General features: G+C 51.7%; 1 protein-coding gene across 22 annotated transcripts in view; it reads left to right on the top strand.

The window, feature by feature from the left end:
* The window catches only part of ENDOV (endonuclease V), a 103344-nt gene that overhangs the window by 228 nt on the left and 89848 nt on the right, over positions 1-13268 (top strand). For 10 of the 22 annotated variants that reach the window (XR_009595619.1, XR_006061390.2, XM_027974248.3 and 7 more), the window contains exons 2-8: positions 141-312; positions 7299-7433; positions 7642-7681; positions 8873-8985; positions 9857-9925; positions 10236-10364; positions 12926-12999. Coding sequence is in view for 19 of the 22 variants with exons in the window: in XM_027974248.3 (XP_027830049.1) it covers positions 141-312; positions 7299-7433; positions 7642-7681; positions 8873-8985; positions 9857-9925; positions 10236-10364; positions 12926-12999 (732 nt within the window). In the remaining 3 variants the exon portion in view is untranslated. Of the gene's footprint in view, positions 1-140; positions 7073-7298; positions 7434-7641; positions 7682-8872; positions 8986-9856; positions 9926-10235; positions 10365-12925; positions 13000-13268 lie in introns of those variants that run through there. The other 12 variants (XR_009595620.1, XM_060395794.1, XM_042256778.2 and 9 more) reach the window with 3 other exon arrangements.

Below are 13268 nucleotides of genomic sequence, written 5' to 3'. Positions count from 1 at the left end.
GGAGGGACTTCCAGACCAGGTGGGTCTCTAGTAGAGCTTCGACTCCCGGGCCTGGAATCCACATGAGGGCGGCCGCAGCTGGACCGCGGGGTGCGGGGTTTCTGGGCTGGGCGGACCGCTGGACCTGTTTCTACTCTCAGGGAGCAAGCCTCGTTGAAGGCCCGTGTTGTGGACCTGGACACGGAGGCTTGGCAACGGGACCCCGCCTTCTCAGGCCTGCAGAGGGTCGGGGGCGTGGACGTGTCTTTTGTGAAAGACGACAGTGGCAGCGCCTGCGCCTCCCTGGTGGTGCTCAGCTACCCAGAGCTTGAGGTAACCCCTAGGGGACTCTGGCCAGGGGCCGCACAGCTGCGTTCCCTTGTGCGTTAGTGAGAGAGGCGGGACTCTGGACAGGGAACAGTGCCAGAGTAGAACCCCGCTTCTCCTCTTGTGGGAGTTCACTAATAAATTGGAAAGCTTTTGAAGAAAAGAGGAGGGGAACAAAAACTGACTAGATTCTGTGACCTAAATCCAAATTAACTCATATCTCCAAGTTTGGCAGTCATCTTTTGCTCCCCATCTCAGGAACCTACAGCAACATACACTCAAGTTGCCCAAGACGCTAGAAATCTCTGTCTTCCCATACCCCTCAGCTGGTCGCACACTAACTACATTTTTTCCACCACCTAAAATCACTGGAGTCTGTCCCCTTGTCTTTATCGCTGCTGCCCCTTCTTGGCTGTACCACTGTCACCTCTTAAGTAGGTGACAGGTGGAATCTTTCCTGGGTCCTTTCTCCATGCTGCCAACGGAGCAGTTTTCCTAAAAAGCAAATGTGAGCAGTCACCACCTAGTCCAGTTAAAACACTTAAGTGCCCATCCTGTGATCGCATAGTAAATAAAAATAACACTAACAAGGCATAAAGAGATCTCTAGTCTTTCCCATTCTGTTGTTTTCCTCTATTTCTTTGCATTGATTGCTGAAGAAGGCTTTCTTATCTCTTCTTGCTATTCTTTGGAACTCTGCATTCAGATGCTTATATCTTTCCTTTTCTCCTTTGCTTTTTGCCTCTCTTCTTTTCACAGCTATTTGTAAGGCCTCCCCAGACAGCCATTTTGCTTTTTTGCATTTCTTTTCCATGGGGATGGTCTTGATCCCTGTCTCCTGTACAATGTCACGAACCTCATTCCATAGTTCATCAGGCAGTCTATCTATCAGATCTAGGCCCTTCAATCTATTTCTCACTTCCACTGTATAATCATAAGGGATTTGATTTAGGTCATACCTGAATGGTCTAGTGGTTTTCCCTATTTTCTTCAATTTAAGTCTGAATTTGGTAATAAGGAGTTCATGATCTGAGCCACAGTCAGCTCCCGGTCTTGTTTTTGTTGACTGTGTAGAGCTTCTCCATCTTTGGCTGTAAAGAATATAATCAATCTGATTTCGGTGTTGACCATCTGGTGATGTCCATGTGTAGAGTCTTCTCTTGTGTTGTTGGGAGTGGATGTTTGGTATGACCAGTGCATTTTCTTGGCAAAACTCTATTAGTCTTTGCCCTGCTTCATTCCGCATTCCAAGGCCAAATTTGCCTGTTACTCCAGGTGTTTCTTGACTTCCTACTTTTGCATTCCAGTCCCCTGTAATGAAAAGGACATCTTTTTTGGGTGTTATTTCTAAAAGGTCTTATAGGTCTTCATAAAACCATTCAACTTCAGTTTCTTCAGCATTACTGGTTGGGGCATAGACTTGGATTACGGTGATATTAAATGGTTTGCCTTGGAGACGAACAGAGATCATTCTGTTGTTTTTGAGATTGCATCCAAGTACTGCATTTCGGACTCTTTTGTTGACCATGATGGCTACTCCATTTCTTCTGAGGGATTCCTGCCCGCAGTAGTAGATATAATGGTCATCTGAGTTAAATTCACCCATTCCAGTCCATTGTAGTTGGCTGATTCCTAGAATGTCGAGATTCACTCTTGCCATCTCTTGTTTGACCACTTCCAATTTGCCTTGATTCATGGACCTGACATTCCAGGTTCCTATGCAATATTGTTCTTCACAGCATCGGATATTGCTTCTATCACCAGTCACATCCACGACTGGGTATTGTTTTTGCTTTGGCTCCATCCCTTCATTCTTTCTGGAGTTATTTCTCCACTGATCTCCAGTAGCATATTGGGCACCTACTGACCTGGGGAGTTCCTCTTTCGGTATCCTATCATTTTGCCTTTTCATACTGTTCATGAGGTTCTCAAGGCAAGAATACTGAAGTGGCTTGCCATTTTGAACTGTGGTGTTGGAGAAGACTCTTGAGAGTCCGTTGGACTGCAAGGAGATCCAACCAGTCCATTCTGAAGGAGATCAGCCCTGGGATTTCTTTGGAAGGAATGATGCTAAAGCTGAAGCTCCAGTACTTTGACCACCGCATGCGAAGAGTTGACACTGGAAAAGACTCTGATGCTGGGAGGGATTGGGGGCAGGAGAAGAAGGGGACGACAGAGGATGAGATGGCTGGATGGCATCACGGACTCTATGGATGTGAGTCTGAGTGAACTCCGAGAGATGGTGATGGACAGGGAGGCCTGGCATGCTGCGATTCATGGGGTTGCAAAGAGTCGGACACGACTGAGCGACTGAACTGAACTGATCAAGGCATAAAGGCTCTTCATGATCTGACCCCTGCTTAATGTAACTCACAGTAGGTTCACCTCTGGCCACCACCCACGTTCATCACCCACTTCCCATTCTGGAGGACTTCAGCTTCCTCAAGTACTCCATGCTGTATCTGCCTGCCTGACCTTTGCAGTGATGTTTCCTCTCCTGGAATATTTTTCATGTGGCTAACTCCTCCTGGTCTCTTAGGTCCTCCAGTAAGCCCTCCACCTCATCCTAGAAGACCAGGAGTTGCTCCCAGGATCCTCTCATTCCTCTTTATCACCTGGGATAGAATTGGCCTGTGTGTCTCCTGCACCAGAATGTAAACTCCACAATAGTAGAAACTGTACTCTCTTGCACACCAGTTGTAGCCTTGGCGCTTAGCTTGATGCCTGGCACATAGAAGATGCTCAAATATATATGTGAATGAATGAACAGTGCACCCACCATTCCTTTGGAGTCAACAGCTCAGAAAGCCTTGGCTGAAGAAGAGCTTGACAAAGAAACTTCTGCTCTGCAGCTTCAGCATTTCCCCCTCCGTGCTCCTCTGCCTGCTCCCAAAGCTGCCGTCTTCCTGCCTCAGTGTCTTTGCACTTTACTCGAAGAGCTTTTAGTCAAAATTTAGCAGAAATATATTAATACCTGACTCAGAGTTTGGTGAGGAATAATTGAGATCATGCATGGAAAGCAATTAACATAACGGGCATGTGGTAAGCCCTCAAAAAGTAAATGCTAAGCTACTGTTAATTCTTAGGACAGCTTCTCATTTTTCAATTCAGTTGTTCCTGTCGCTCTGTACCTTTCTCTACCTACAGAATTAATCATCTTCTTATCCTAGGTCTCTGTTTTGCATGTGTTCTTACAGTACTTCTCACACTGTATTAAAGTTACTGATTTAAGAGATCCTCTCAGATCTTACAGCCTATTAGCAGAGCACTCTCCCTATTACAGTCGTCAACTCCCCTTCATTGCAGTAATCATTTTGAAGAGTCTCTCCTTGTTTAGTTGCCAAGTCGTATCTGCCTCTTTGCAACCCCATGGACTCTAGCCTGCCAGGTTCCGCTGTCCATGGGATTTCCCAGACAAGAATAGTGGAGTGGGTTGCCATTTCCTTCTCTAGGGGATGTTCCCGACCCATCTCAAAGAAAAGAAGTTATTTTTCCCACCGTCTGTAGGTTCTCAAGAGTAGGGTTATACTGTATTTTTTTTCAGAACCCCCAGCACTTGGATGTAGTCAGCATTTGCCATCCTATGCTATGGGTGCTTAGTCTAAGGAATGCTCTTATAAGAGTCTGGTCCAGTGGCTCCCAAATGCCTGTCTATGATTCTGTGCAATCAGAATCACCTGGAAGTGTGTTTAGAAATAAGATTTCATAGGCAGATCTGTAGAGTATTGTAGGCAAATCTGTAGCAAGTAGTGTTGTGGTTGCCAAGGGCTAGCGATTGAGATGGAGGGTAACTGTTACTGAGTATAAGAATTATCTAGGAGAGATTAAAATGTTCTAACGTTAGATTATGGCAATTGTTGAATGACTCTCTAAATACCAGAAATGGTTGAATTATACTCTTCAAGTAATTTTATGGTAGCAAATTATATCTCAATAAAGTTGTTAAAAAAAAGATTCCCGGGCCCCTCTCCATTTACTGTTTTTGCTTTTTTTTTTGACAATCCTTCCTGTGATTCCATAGCAAACCCAGGCTGAGAGTCTCTCTTCTGCCATTCACACAGCCAGAAACTCTTCTCATCGTGCCTGACAAATTGTGGCCTCACACAGAGCCCATTCCATCATTGGAAGAGCATGTTCTTTTCCACATAGAGCTGAAATTTACTTGTTTTCTGCTTTCTGGTGCAGAGTACAGGACAAACTTTTCCTGCCCTTCTCTGAAAACCCTCCTATTTGAAGACCATTGTGTGTTCTTCTGAGTCTCACTGGGGTGATTCCCAGCTCCTTCTCTTGCTGCTGGCCCTCTGGCCCGCCTGCAGTAAGCAGGGCTCGTTTTTATATCCAGCACCCAGAACTGAATTGAGTACCTCAAGTGCAGTTCAGCTGTTTGGTTCATCCATTGGTGAGCCTGATGCTAGCTTAGGTTGAAACTTGCAGATCTTCACAGAGGTTATGGACCGTCCAGATCATGCCCACGTGCTAACTACACAATTGATTTTTCCCTGTCCCAGATTTGTAACTTGAGAATGTGCACACATACTGAAAAGTTGAAATAACACATTGAACACCTGTATTCCCTCTAAAGATTCAGCTGGTTTTGCGGTCTTCTCTGTGTGCATGCTGAGATTCAGGAGTGTCTCCCAGAGCTTGTGAGAGCTCAGCAGACTTGTCCTAGAGTGACATTTTTCTGCATACCAGCGGTGTCGTCATCACACCTTAGAATGCACATACATAATTCCATCACCCCTTCCATAACACATTTCCCCAGTGGTCCTTAATCTCTAAAATGTGTTCTCTGATCTGTAAGACTTTGACATATTTTATGTTTAATAATTACTGTTGCCAGTAGATGATTGCTGTGAGGATTTTTTTTGTTGAGGGGGTTCCAGTATGTTGCCTGTTTACTTTTTTTCCACTAAGATACATCTTGAGTTGGCTCTTACGTGTTTCCCCGAGTTCCCAGTTGGGTCTTTCAATGTGTGGGGTCAGATCACTTTTTATTTTGGGAACGTTTCTTAGATTGTGCTTTTAAGTGTTAGTTCTATTTATTATTTCAGCTCCACAGTTTTGTTTCTCTTTTTCAATCATACATATGCTGGGTTTTCTAACTTGCCAGGTTTTTTTATGGTTCTGTTTTTATTTCTGCCAGGTTGTGCTCTGTTAATTTCCCTCTGATGCACAACTGATTGGGGGCAGCATTTCATCAGCTCAAAAGCATTGATCATTGCCTTCTGAGTTCTTGTAGTTTTTGTGTACAGCCTCTCTGTTGACTTGTAAGTTATATTTAAAGAGGAAACTCAAGGGCTGGGGGTGTGGGTGGTTCATTGGGTTTCTTAAGTCTTGAACTGTGACGTGTAGTCATGTTAATAAATGGTGTTCTTTTCTGAAGCAAAGATGGCCAATGTGTCTTCTGATTCTTTGATACTCTTGTTTCCAAAGGAGCTTACATTTCTGTCCTCACTGTCTTCTCCCTGAGTCCCCTAAGGCCAAGGCTGACCCCCAGATCTCATTCCATCAGGCTCCCAACCAGTAGGCCCTGCCACACCCCTTGCCCTTGCCCCATCCCCACCTGCCTTCCCAGTGCGGGGCCTGGAGCTGGCTCTGTGAATCTGGGCTGTTTATTTCCACATGTAGGTGCACACTGATGATTGTACTATGTCGTCTCCTGGTTACGTGGGCATGGGGCCAGGGGAGGTTTATCTCCTCTTCTGTGGATCTCTGGTTTCTGGAACTTATTCAGAGAGATTCAGACATAAGCAGCCACCATCAGCCTACGGGAACTCAGGCCACACTTCCCCTGTGTCCCTGTGAAGAGTCATTCTGTTGCATGGGGTTCAGCACTCCAGCCTGCTGGGGTCACTGGGAATTGAATTCTTCAGTCTGTCATCCACCTGGACCCTGCCCAGTCTAAATCACTGGCAGTTTTATGAGTCTCCTGTGAATCACTGATAAAAATATTGGAAGAACAAGCCCTTCCTTAATATTGTAATCCCTTCACTTGGACATGCCGTTATGACCCAGCTTAGAGGGAGAGGTGAAAGTATGATTTTGAAAGCTGTCACCAAGAGATCGGGGTGGGGGTGGCTAGTAACAATCCAGGACATCCGAGGTTTCTGGAGAAGTGTGCTTAGTGGGAAACGTTCTCTGCCTCAAGCAGGTCTGGCTCTGATGAAAACTCAAGGTTAAAGGACTTAGGGATGCCATCCTGTGCTCTGAGCAGGCCCTTTACCATTCTAATGAAGTGGGAACAGGAGCCCCTCTTCCATGCTGTGGTAGGACTTTGAGTTTGAAGAACAGTCTGCCAGAGCATGTGAAAACTGGATGGTCCCCAGCAGGTCTGCCTCAGACCTCTGGCCCCTACTCCCAGCATCAGCCAGGCCTTTTAGCACATCTCCGGGGGTAACCCCCCTCTCTCTCTCGGGTTATTTGCAATTGCAACCTCAGAATTTTTCCTTTTGGATTCTCCAGTCTCTAAGGATCTAGTTCTCTTCAAGACTGCCTCTCAGATCATGCCTGTCCTTTGTCTGAAATATTTGCACTCTCTTTTCATAAAGCAAGAGTTGCCCTTCTTGCTGTGTAGCCTCTATGAAGACCTGGCCTTTTCTTCCCCAAGGCTCCATCTCAGGAGACGCTGGCATCCTTATTCACAGGTTCTTCTTGTGCTTGGTCTTCTGTGAGCCTCCAGACGGGCTGGCAGCAGGGTGAGCAGGAAGACAGCAGCTCTGACTTAACAAAGGAGGCAGCCTGAGGAGGGCCTGGTACAGACCAGGTGTGGCCAGTGCCTTTGAAATGGCAGCATTTGAATCCCCACAACCCACCTGTAGGGTGGATCACGTGTCCCTAGATACTGAGGAAGGGAAGGGGGGACTTGGGGGTGTGCCTGGGAGATGGAGTGATAAGGATTGACAGATGAGGGCTGAGGGCGGGCAGGGGGAGGTGCCTGGGGCCGAGCATGCCTGGTGGCCGGGTGCCTGGTGACCGGGTGCCTGGTGCAGGTGCTGTATGAGGACTGCCGAATGGTGACCCTGACAGCCCCCTATGTTTCGGGCTTCCTGGCCTTCCGAGAGTTGCCTTTCCTGGTGGACGCAGTGCAGCAGCTTCGGCAGAGGGAACCCTGCCTCATGCCCCAGGTAAGTACCTCAGTGGGCTGGAGGGAAGGCCCTCCTCAGGCCTTGCCCCATTGCAGGGAGAGGTTCCATGAACTTCCTGGAGAAGTGCTTTTGCCCCAAGAGGGATAAGACCCAAAGAACTGGGTCCCTCCTCTTGCTCTGGGATGCCCTGGCCTGATGGACGTGAGGTGCTTCAGCTGACTGTGACTTTCCCCTGTGGCTCTTCCAGGTCCTTTTTGTGGATGGAAATGGGGTGCTGCACCACCGAGGTAATCCTGCTCTCAAGACGGCCCAGGAGGGTTGCAGGAGAGGGACCTGAAGGGGGCAGTCGCCTGCACCAGGCCATGGGCCCTCTGCTCCCTAGCCTGGCCCTGCAACTCCTGGTTTTGCTTTCCTTGTCAAGACCCCCTAGTAAAGAGCCCCTGCTTCTCTCCACCCCTACCTCTTTCCTGCTTGTCTCCACTACGTGTGCTGGCCCAGCTCAGGCACCACCACCCAGTTTGGACACAGTGCTACCAAAAGTCGTAGACCTTGAGCTCAGCTGGGGCTTCCTTGGTGGCTCAGGTGGTGAAGAATCTGCCTGCAGTGCAGGAGACCTGGGTTTGATCTCTGGGTTGGGAAGATCTCCTGGAGAAGGGAATGTCAACCCACACCAGTATTCTTGCCTGGAGAATTCCATGGACTGAGGAGCCTGGCAGGCTGCAGTCCATGAAGTTGCAAAGAGTAAGACACAACTGAGCAACTAACACTTTCACTTTTACCACTTGGAGCTCAGCTAGCCTGTCCCACTGGCGACCTGCCCTGTGTCCTAGGCAGACCCTTGCCTGAAACCAAGCAGGAACGGACACATGTGCCCCACCGACACAGGGGAACTTTGACCCAGGAGAAAACCACCAAGGGGAAGGGGCTGTCATACCCTCAGATATAAAGCTGGAGGTCAGGCAGCAGAGGGAGTCGAGGAGGGTTGGCATTGTGTTTTCAGTCCCTGCCCTGGGAGCCTGTGGGCCCAGAGCCACCCTGGATGCTAGTGCAGGACCAGCAGGCCAGCCCTGGGCCTTGACCCCAGTCACTGTTACCCTGGCCTCCTGGCAGGAACCCCAAAGAGCTGGGGCAGTTAGGGCAGAGACCCAGAGGCCTGAAGGTAGCCACAAACGGAGGGGAGGATGGAAGGTGCCAGAAAATGAAAGGATAAGCTAGTGAAATGTGTGAGCATGTTAATTGTAATTAGGCTCCTAATCTAGTCAGATGGAGGGAGGCATCCATCCAGCCTGCCAGCTGGGAAGTTGGGGAAGAGGGCCAGATTCAAGGTCAAGGTGGGGCTCTGAAGCCTGTAACCCCAGTCCTTGCCCACCAACAGGCCTCCACTGATGGGAAGCTCGGTGAGGCTCTAGTGTGTCCCCCACCCTGATTCCTGACTGCTGGGCTCACTGCCCCAGCCTCATCTTCCTTTGCCCCTGCAGGTTTTGGGGTGGCCTGCCACCTTGGTGTCCTCACAGACCTGCCTTGCATCGGGGTGGCCAAGAAACTCCTGCAGGTGGACGGGCTCGAGAACAATGCTCTGCACAAGGAGAAGGTGAGGGGGCCTGTGTGGCGCGGGACACAGACTGCCCAGCTGTGAGCCGGCTCCACTGAGACACTCTCTTCCCATCCTGGGTCACTGGCCAGAATGAGGAGACCAGAGTTGCTCGTGGGTGGTGGGCCATCTCTGGAGACCTGGAACTCCTCTCCTAGCCTCTGGGCACACGTTTGCCTCTCCTGCTCTGTCCACCTTGACCTGCGTGCTGCTGTGGCGCCCACTGGGAGCAGAGCCTGTAGGTACTGGGCATTCGGGGCCTGTGCAACGTTCCGTGCTTTTCCTCCCACGTGGAACTGGGGCACCTACCTGCCTGGGGCATCCCGTCCTCTGGGACCCTTTCCAGAGGGGGACAATGACATGCATGGCTCACCCACCTGGACAGCCGACTGGGAGCAGGGATCAGTTGTGTCTGTCCTATCCTTCCAGCTCCCCATGCCTGAGTGGAGCATGTGTGTGTTGAGTTGACAGGGGCTCCTGACCCACTCAGCGAGCCAATCCCTACCACCTGAGAAAGAGTGTCAGACTGAATCAGAAGTGCTCAAATTTGTAGCAGGAGAGAAAGCAGCAGGAAATAAGCAGCCTCGAGCAGATTGTGGCCCTGTGTGTACACCATCCTGGCGCTTCCTCACCCCCAGCAGTGGGTGGGCTACTGCCCCGTCTCTGCTGCAGGGTTGAGAGGAGAGCATCTTGTCAGGGTGGGACAGTGCCGTAGGTGGTGCCTGGAAGCAGGATCCACTCACGGGATGGGCCCTTCCATCTCCTTGCTCAGCAACTGCTCATGGTTTGAAAATGAGCAGGCTTGCCTTCAGCCCTTCACCAAAAAAGGTATTCTCCAAGTTTTTTTTTTTTTTTCTCCTCTGTTTTCCAGATACAGCTCCTAAAGGCTGGAGGAGACTCATTTCCTCTGATGGGAGGCTCCGGGACCATCCTAGGCAGGGTAAGTGGCCAGGGGTCTCTGCCCTGCTGAGGCAGACCCCTCAGCTGGGCCCTGGGTTAGCACCATGTAATGTGTGTACCCCAGACCTTGCCACTCTGGCTGACCCTGCATCTTTACTTCCTCCTCTCCAAAACTGTGCTGAGGAGGCCTCTGTGTCCTCACTGGCCCTATCCTGTCCCCAAGAGAAGCAGCAGGAAGGTGCCCTGAAGGTGCCACCAGTCCCCCAAGCCCCTGCCCGCCAGCTGAGATGTGTCAATCCTCTCACCCACAAAGCTTGCCCAGCACCCTGACCTTACCCTCTCTGTCACAGGCCCTGAGGAGCCACGACCACAGCACCAAGCCCCTCTATGTCTCTGTGGGCCACAAGATAAGCCTGGAGGCAGCTGTGCGCCTGACCCACAGCTGCTGCAAGTTTCGGATCCCGGAGCCCGTGCGCCAGGTGAGTGGGCTGCCAGGTGGGTGGGCTAGCGCATAGCACCTACTTTTCCTGTGCCCTTGGGCTTAAGAGCTTGCCACAGGCACCTGTGGGAGAGTCTGTTTGGGTCACATTGGGCCCTGGAGGGGAGGAGAGGGGCCTGGAAGGTACAGAGTTCCCAGGACTCATCCTGGAGCCCTGCCCTGCCTGGCCCTGTGTTCAGCTTCTCAGCCTCCTGCACCCTGGGTCACTGGGTGAATCAGCTGATGTCAGCTCAAATGCCAGGCCCCTGAGGGCCCAAGCTGCCCGGCTGGCCTGGGAGGGAGCAGCTGTCCTCGGCTGGGGGGCCCCTGCAGGGCCACTGGGCACAGCTGAGGAAGACTTGTGCCAGAAATGCCAATCAGGCCACACCAGGCACGTAGCGCCAACTCGAGGCCAAAGGGGATCAGAATTCTCATGGACAAGTTGGCCCAGCCAAGAAAAAGCTTGGTCTGCTGTGCAGGAGATAGAACCTTATGCAAGATGCCCTTGGGCCACCTTGCTATCTTGGCCACAAGGAGGTACCCAGCGGGTACAAGTTCCTGGAAGCCCGTGAGTCGAGGATCTGTGGGAAGCTGCCTTCAGGGAGAGGCCTGCTGGAAGAGGGAGGGCAAGAGCAGTCCAGGCCCGAGGATCAGCATTTACAAAGACTGTAGGGCAGGAAGGAGTTTGATGCCCAGAAACTAAGGGGAATATATGGCAGGAGCCCTGGCCTGGGGGAGCAGGTGGAAGCCGGTGCGCGTTGCGACAGGTCTTCAGGTTTACCACAGGGCTTTGAGTGTGATTTGGGAGGGAACTCTGTCAGATTTGCCTTCCCAGCAAGGTCTGTGGCCTGTGCTGCATCAGCTGGAGGCAACCTGGCCGAGGGCCCACCCAGTCTCTCAGCTCAGCACCAGCTGCTTTGCATACCCCAAGAGCCTGGGGTTTGGGGCCTCCCGGCTGCTGGTGTACAGGGTGGCCTCCAGGTGGCAGCAGTAGCATGCACACGACTGTTGAAGCCCACGCCGGCAGCTCCAAGGGCTCCACAGAGCCTAGGCTCCTAGGGTGACTTCCAGGTAGACGTGCTGAGCCCACAGCCTCAGCCTCACTCCCTCCCTCCCCACACAGGGTTTGTAAATGCATAGGTTCTCAAGCTTGTGGCATGTGTCCTGGCCCCAGAAAACCTTTCCTGTCCCATTCCCACCCACCTGTGCAACCTTGTCGGCAGAGGTTGGGGCAGGAGTGGGGCTGGGAACGAAGACAGAAGATTTCTTCCCAGGCTCTCAGAACCAGAGACTCCACTGAGCTGGTACTATGGGCAGGTCTTTGTCCATCTACCTCTCTCCTTGCCCCAGAGTGGATGATCACTGTGTCCTTGCAGGTGGGGGGATACCCCATAAAGTGCCATCAGCCCCTCAGAGGTGGGCAACACTGTGTGTGTACTCTTGAGAAAAATCAAACATCTGCATCCAGGAGCCCACCCACCCTGTTGCTTCCAGGAAAGGGGGTGGGGTTCCTTCCAGTGGCACTGGCCATCTCTTGATCTATCTTCTTCCTGGGCCCACTCACCTGTGTACCTTTTGCCCTCCTGACTTAATTCTGGAAGCTCAGAGGAGAAGCTGAGAGAGGGGTTTAAGGCCGGCTCCGTTGGTCACAGGCCCTTTGTCCCCTGGCCAGGCCAGGCTGCTTTAGGGGAAGGGAGGTGGTACTGCCTCACGTCTCCAGGGCCTTTCCCACCTGGATACCCTGCTGCCCACCCTGCCCACTTGCCCGTTCACTCTGAAATAGAAGCAGTCAGGAGGATTAGCTGTTGTGTCCCGTAGTCTTGTGGCCCAAAGTGGGGCTAAGCCCATTGGAGGTGGGATCAGGGGCCTCCCTGAGGCCAGGCCCCCTGGAAGGGGGTCAGTCAGTGGGAGAACCCAAGTGGAAGGTTTCTGGGGGCCCCTCTCAGGCCTGATCGCTTCTCTCCAGGATGTGTCTGATACCAGCCTGTGACCCACAAGCTCCCTTTGATTCTGGTGACTCTGCAGAACTTTCCAGACACTTCCCCACAGACAGAGTTAACAGCTAACACTACCCAGCGTTAAGCATTAGTCGCTTAGTCGTGTCTGACTCTTTGCAACCCATGGACTGTAGTGTCAGTCCATGGAATTCTCTAGGCAACAATACTGGAGTGGCCATTTCCTTCTCCAACGCTACCTAGAGAGCCAGATGAACCAAAAGTGGGGACAGACAAGCTGGGCTGAGGATAACCTTCAGAGAAGAGAGTTTTAGCAGGAAAAAACATCAGCTCAAGCAAAACATACAGGGAAGCACAAGCTATAAGCCCACTGAAAGCCAGCTGAAACAGGAGTGGGGCACCCAGCTGATTCCCTTAGGCCATCAAGCACCTTGACCAGAGGGCCTGGGCATCCTGGCACCCACACATGATGGGGCTGCTGCTGCTTGTCCTGAAGGTCAGGCCCCTGTGGGCTTTCCCAGGAGAGGCCACCCTTCTGGGTGAGGACTGGTCCAGAGGCCAGCATGGGACCCCAGCTACCGCCTCTCACTCTAGCCCTCCTCCCCAGGCTGACATCCGCTCCCGAGACTACATCCGCAGGACCCAGGAAGTCCAAGGGGTCCCTGCCCCGCAGTCAGGGAGGTGAGTGTTGGGCTGGCTGGGTCATGCCCACGTGGGGCCATTTCTGGTGGCTGGGCCTCTCTCAGTTGTGATGCTGCAGCTCAGGCCAGACATGCAGGGCCAGGCAGCAGACACAAAGTTCCTGAGGGGACAGGAGAGAATGCTGGGCACCAGTGTGGACTCCATGTTCAGTGTGAACTCTCCAGAAACCCTCACAGTCCACTGCTTACCTCCCACCCTGGCAGCCCCCAGCTTACCTTGGTCCATTTGTCTGTGAGGCCCTTGGGTTC

This window comes from Ovis aries, chromosome 11 (assembly GCF_016772045.2).
Source record: "Ovis aries strain OAR_USU_Benz2616 breed Rambouillet chromosome 11, ARS-UI_Ramb_v3.0, whole genome shotgun sequence".
Classification (NCBI taxonomy): Eukaryota; Metazoa; Chordata; class Mammalia; order Artiodactyla; family Bovidae; genus Ovis; species Ovis aries.
The sequence above is the reverse complement of the archived record's forward strand: the minus strand, read 5'-3'. Positions and strand labels throughout refer to the sequence as shown.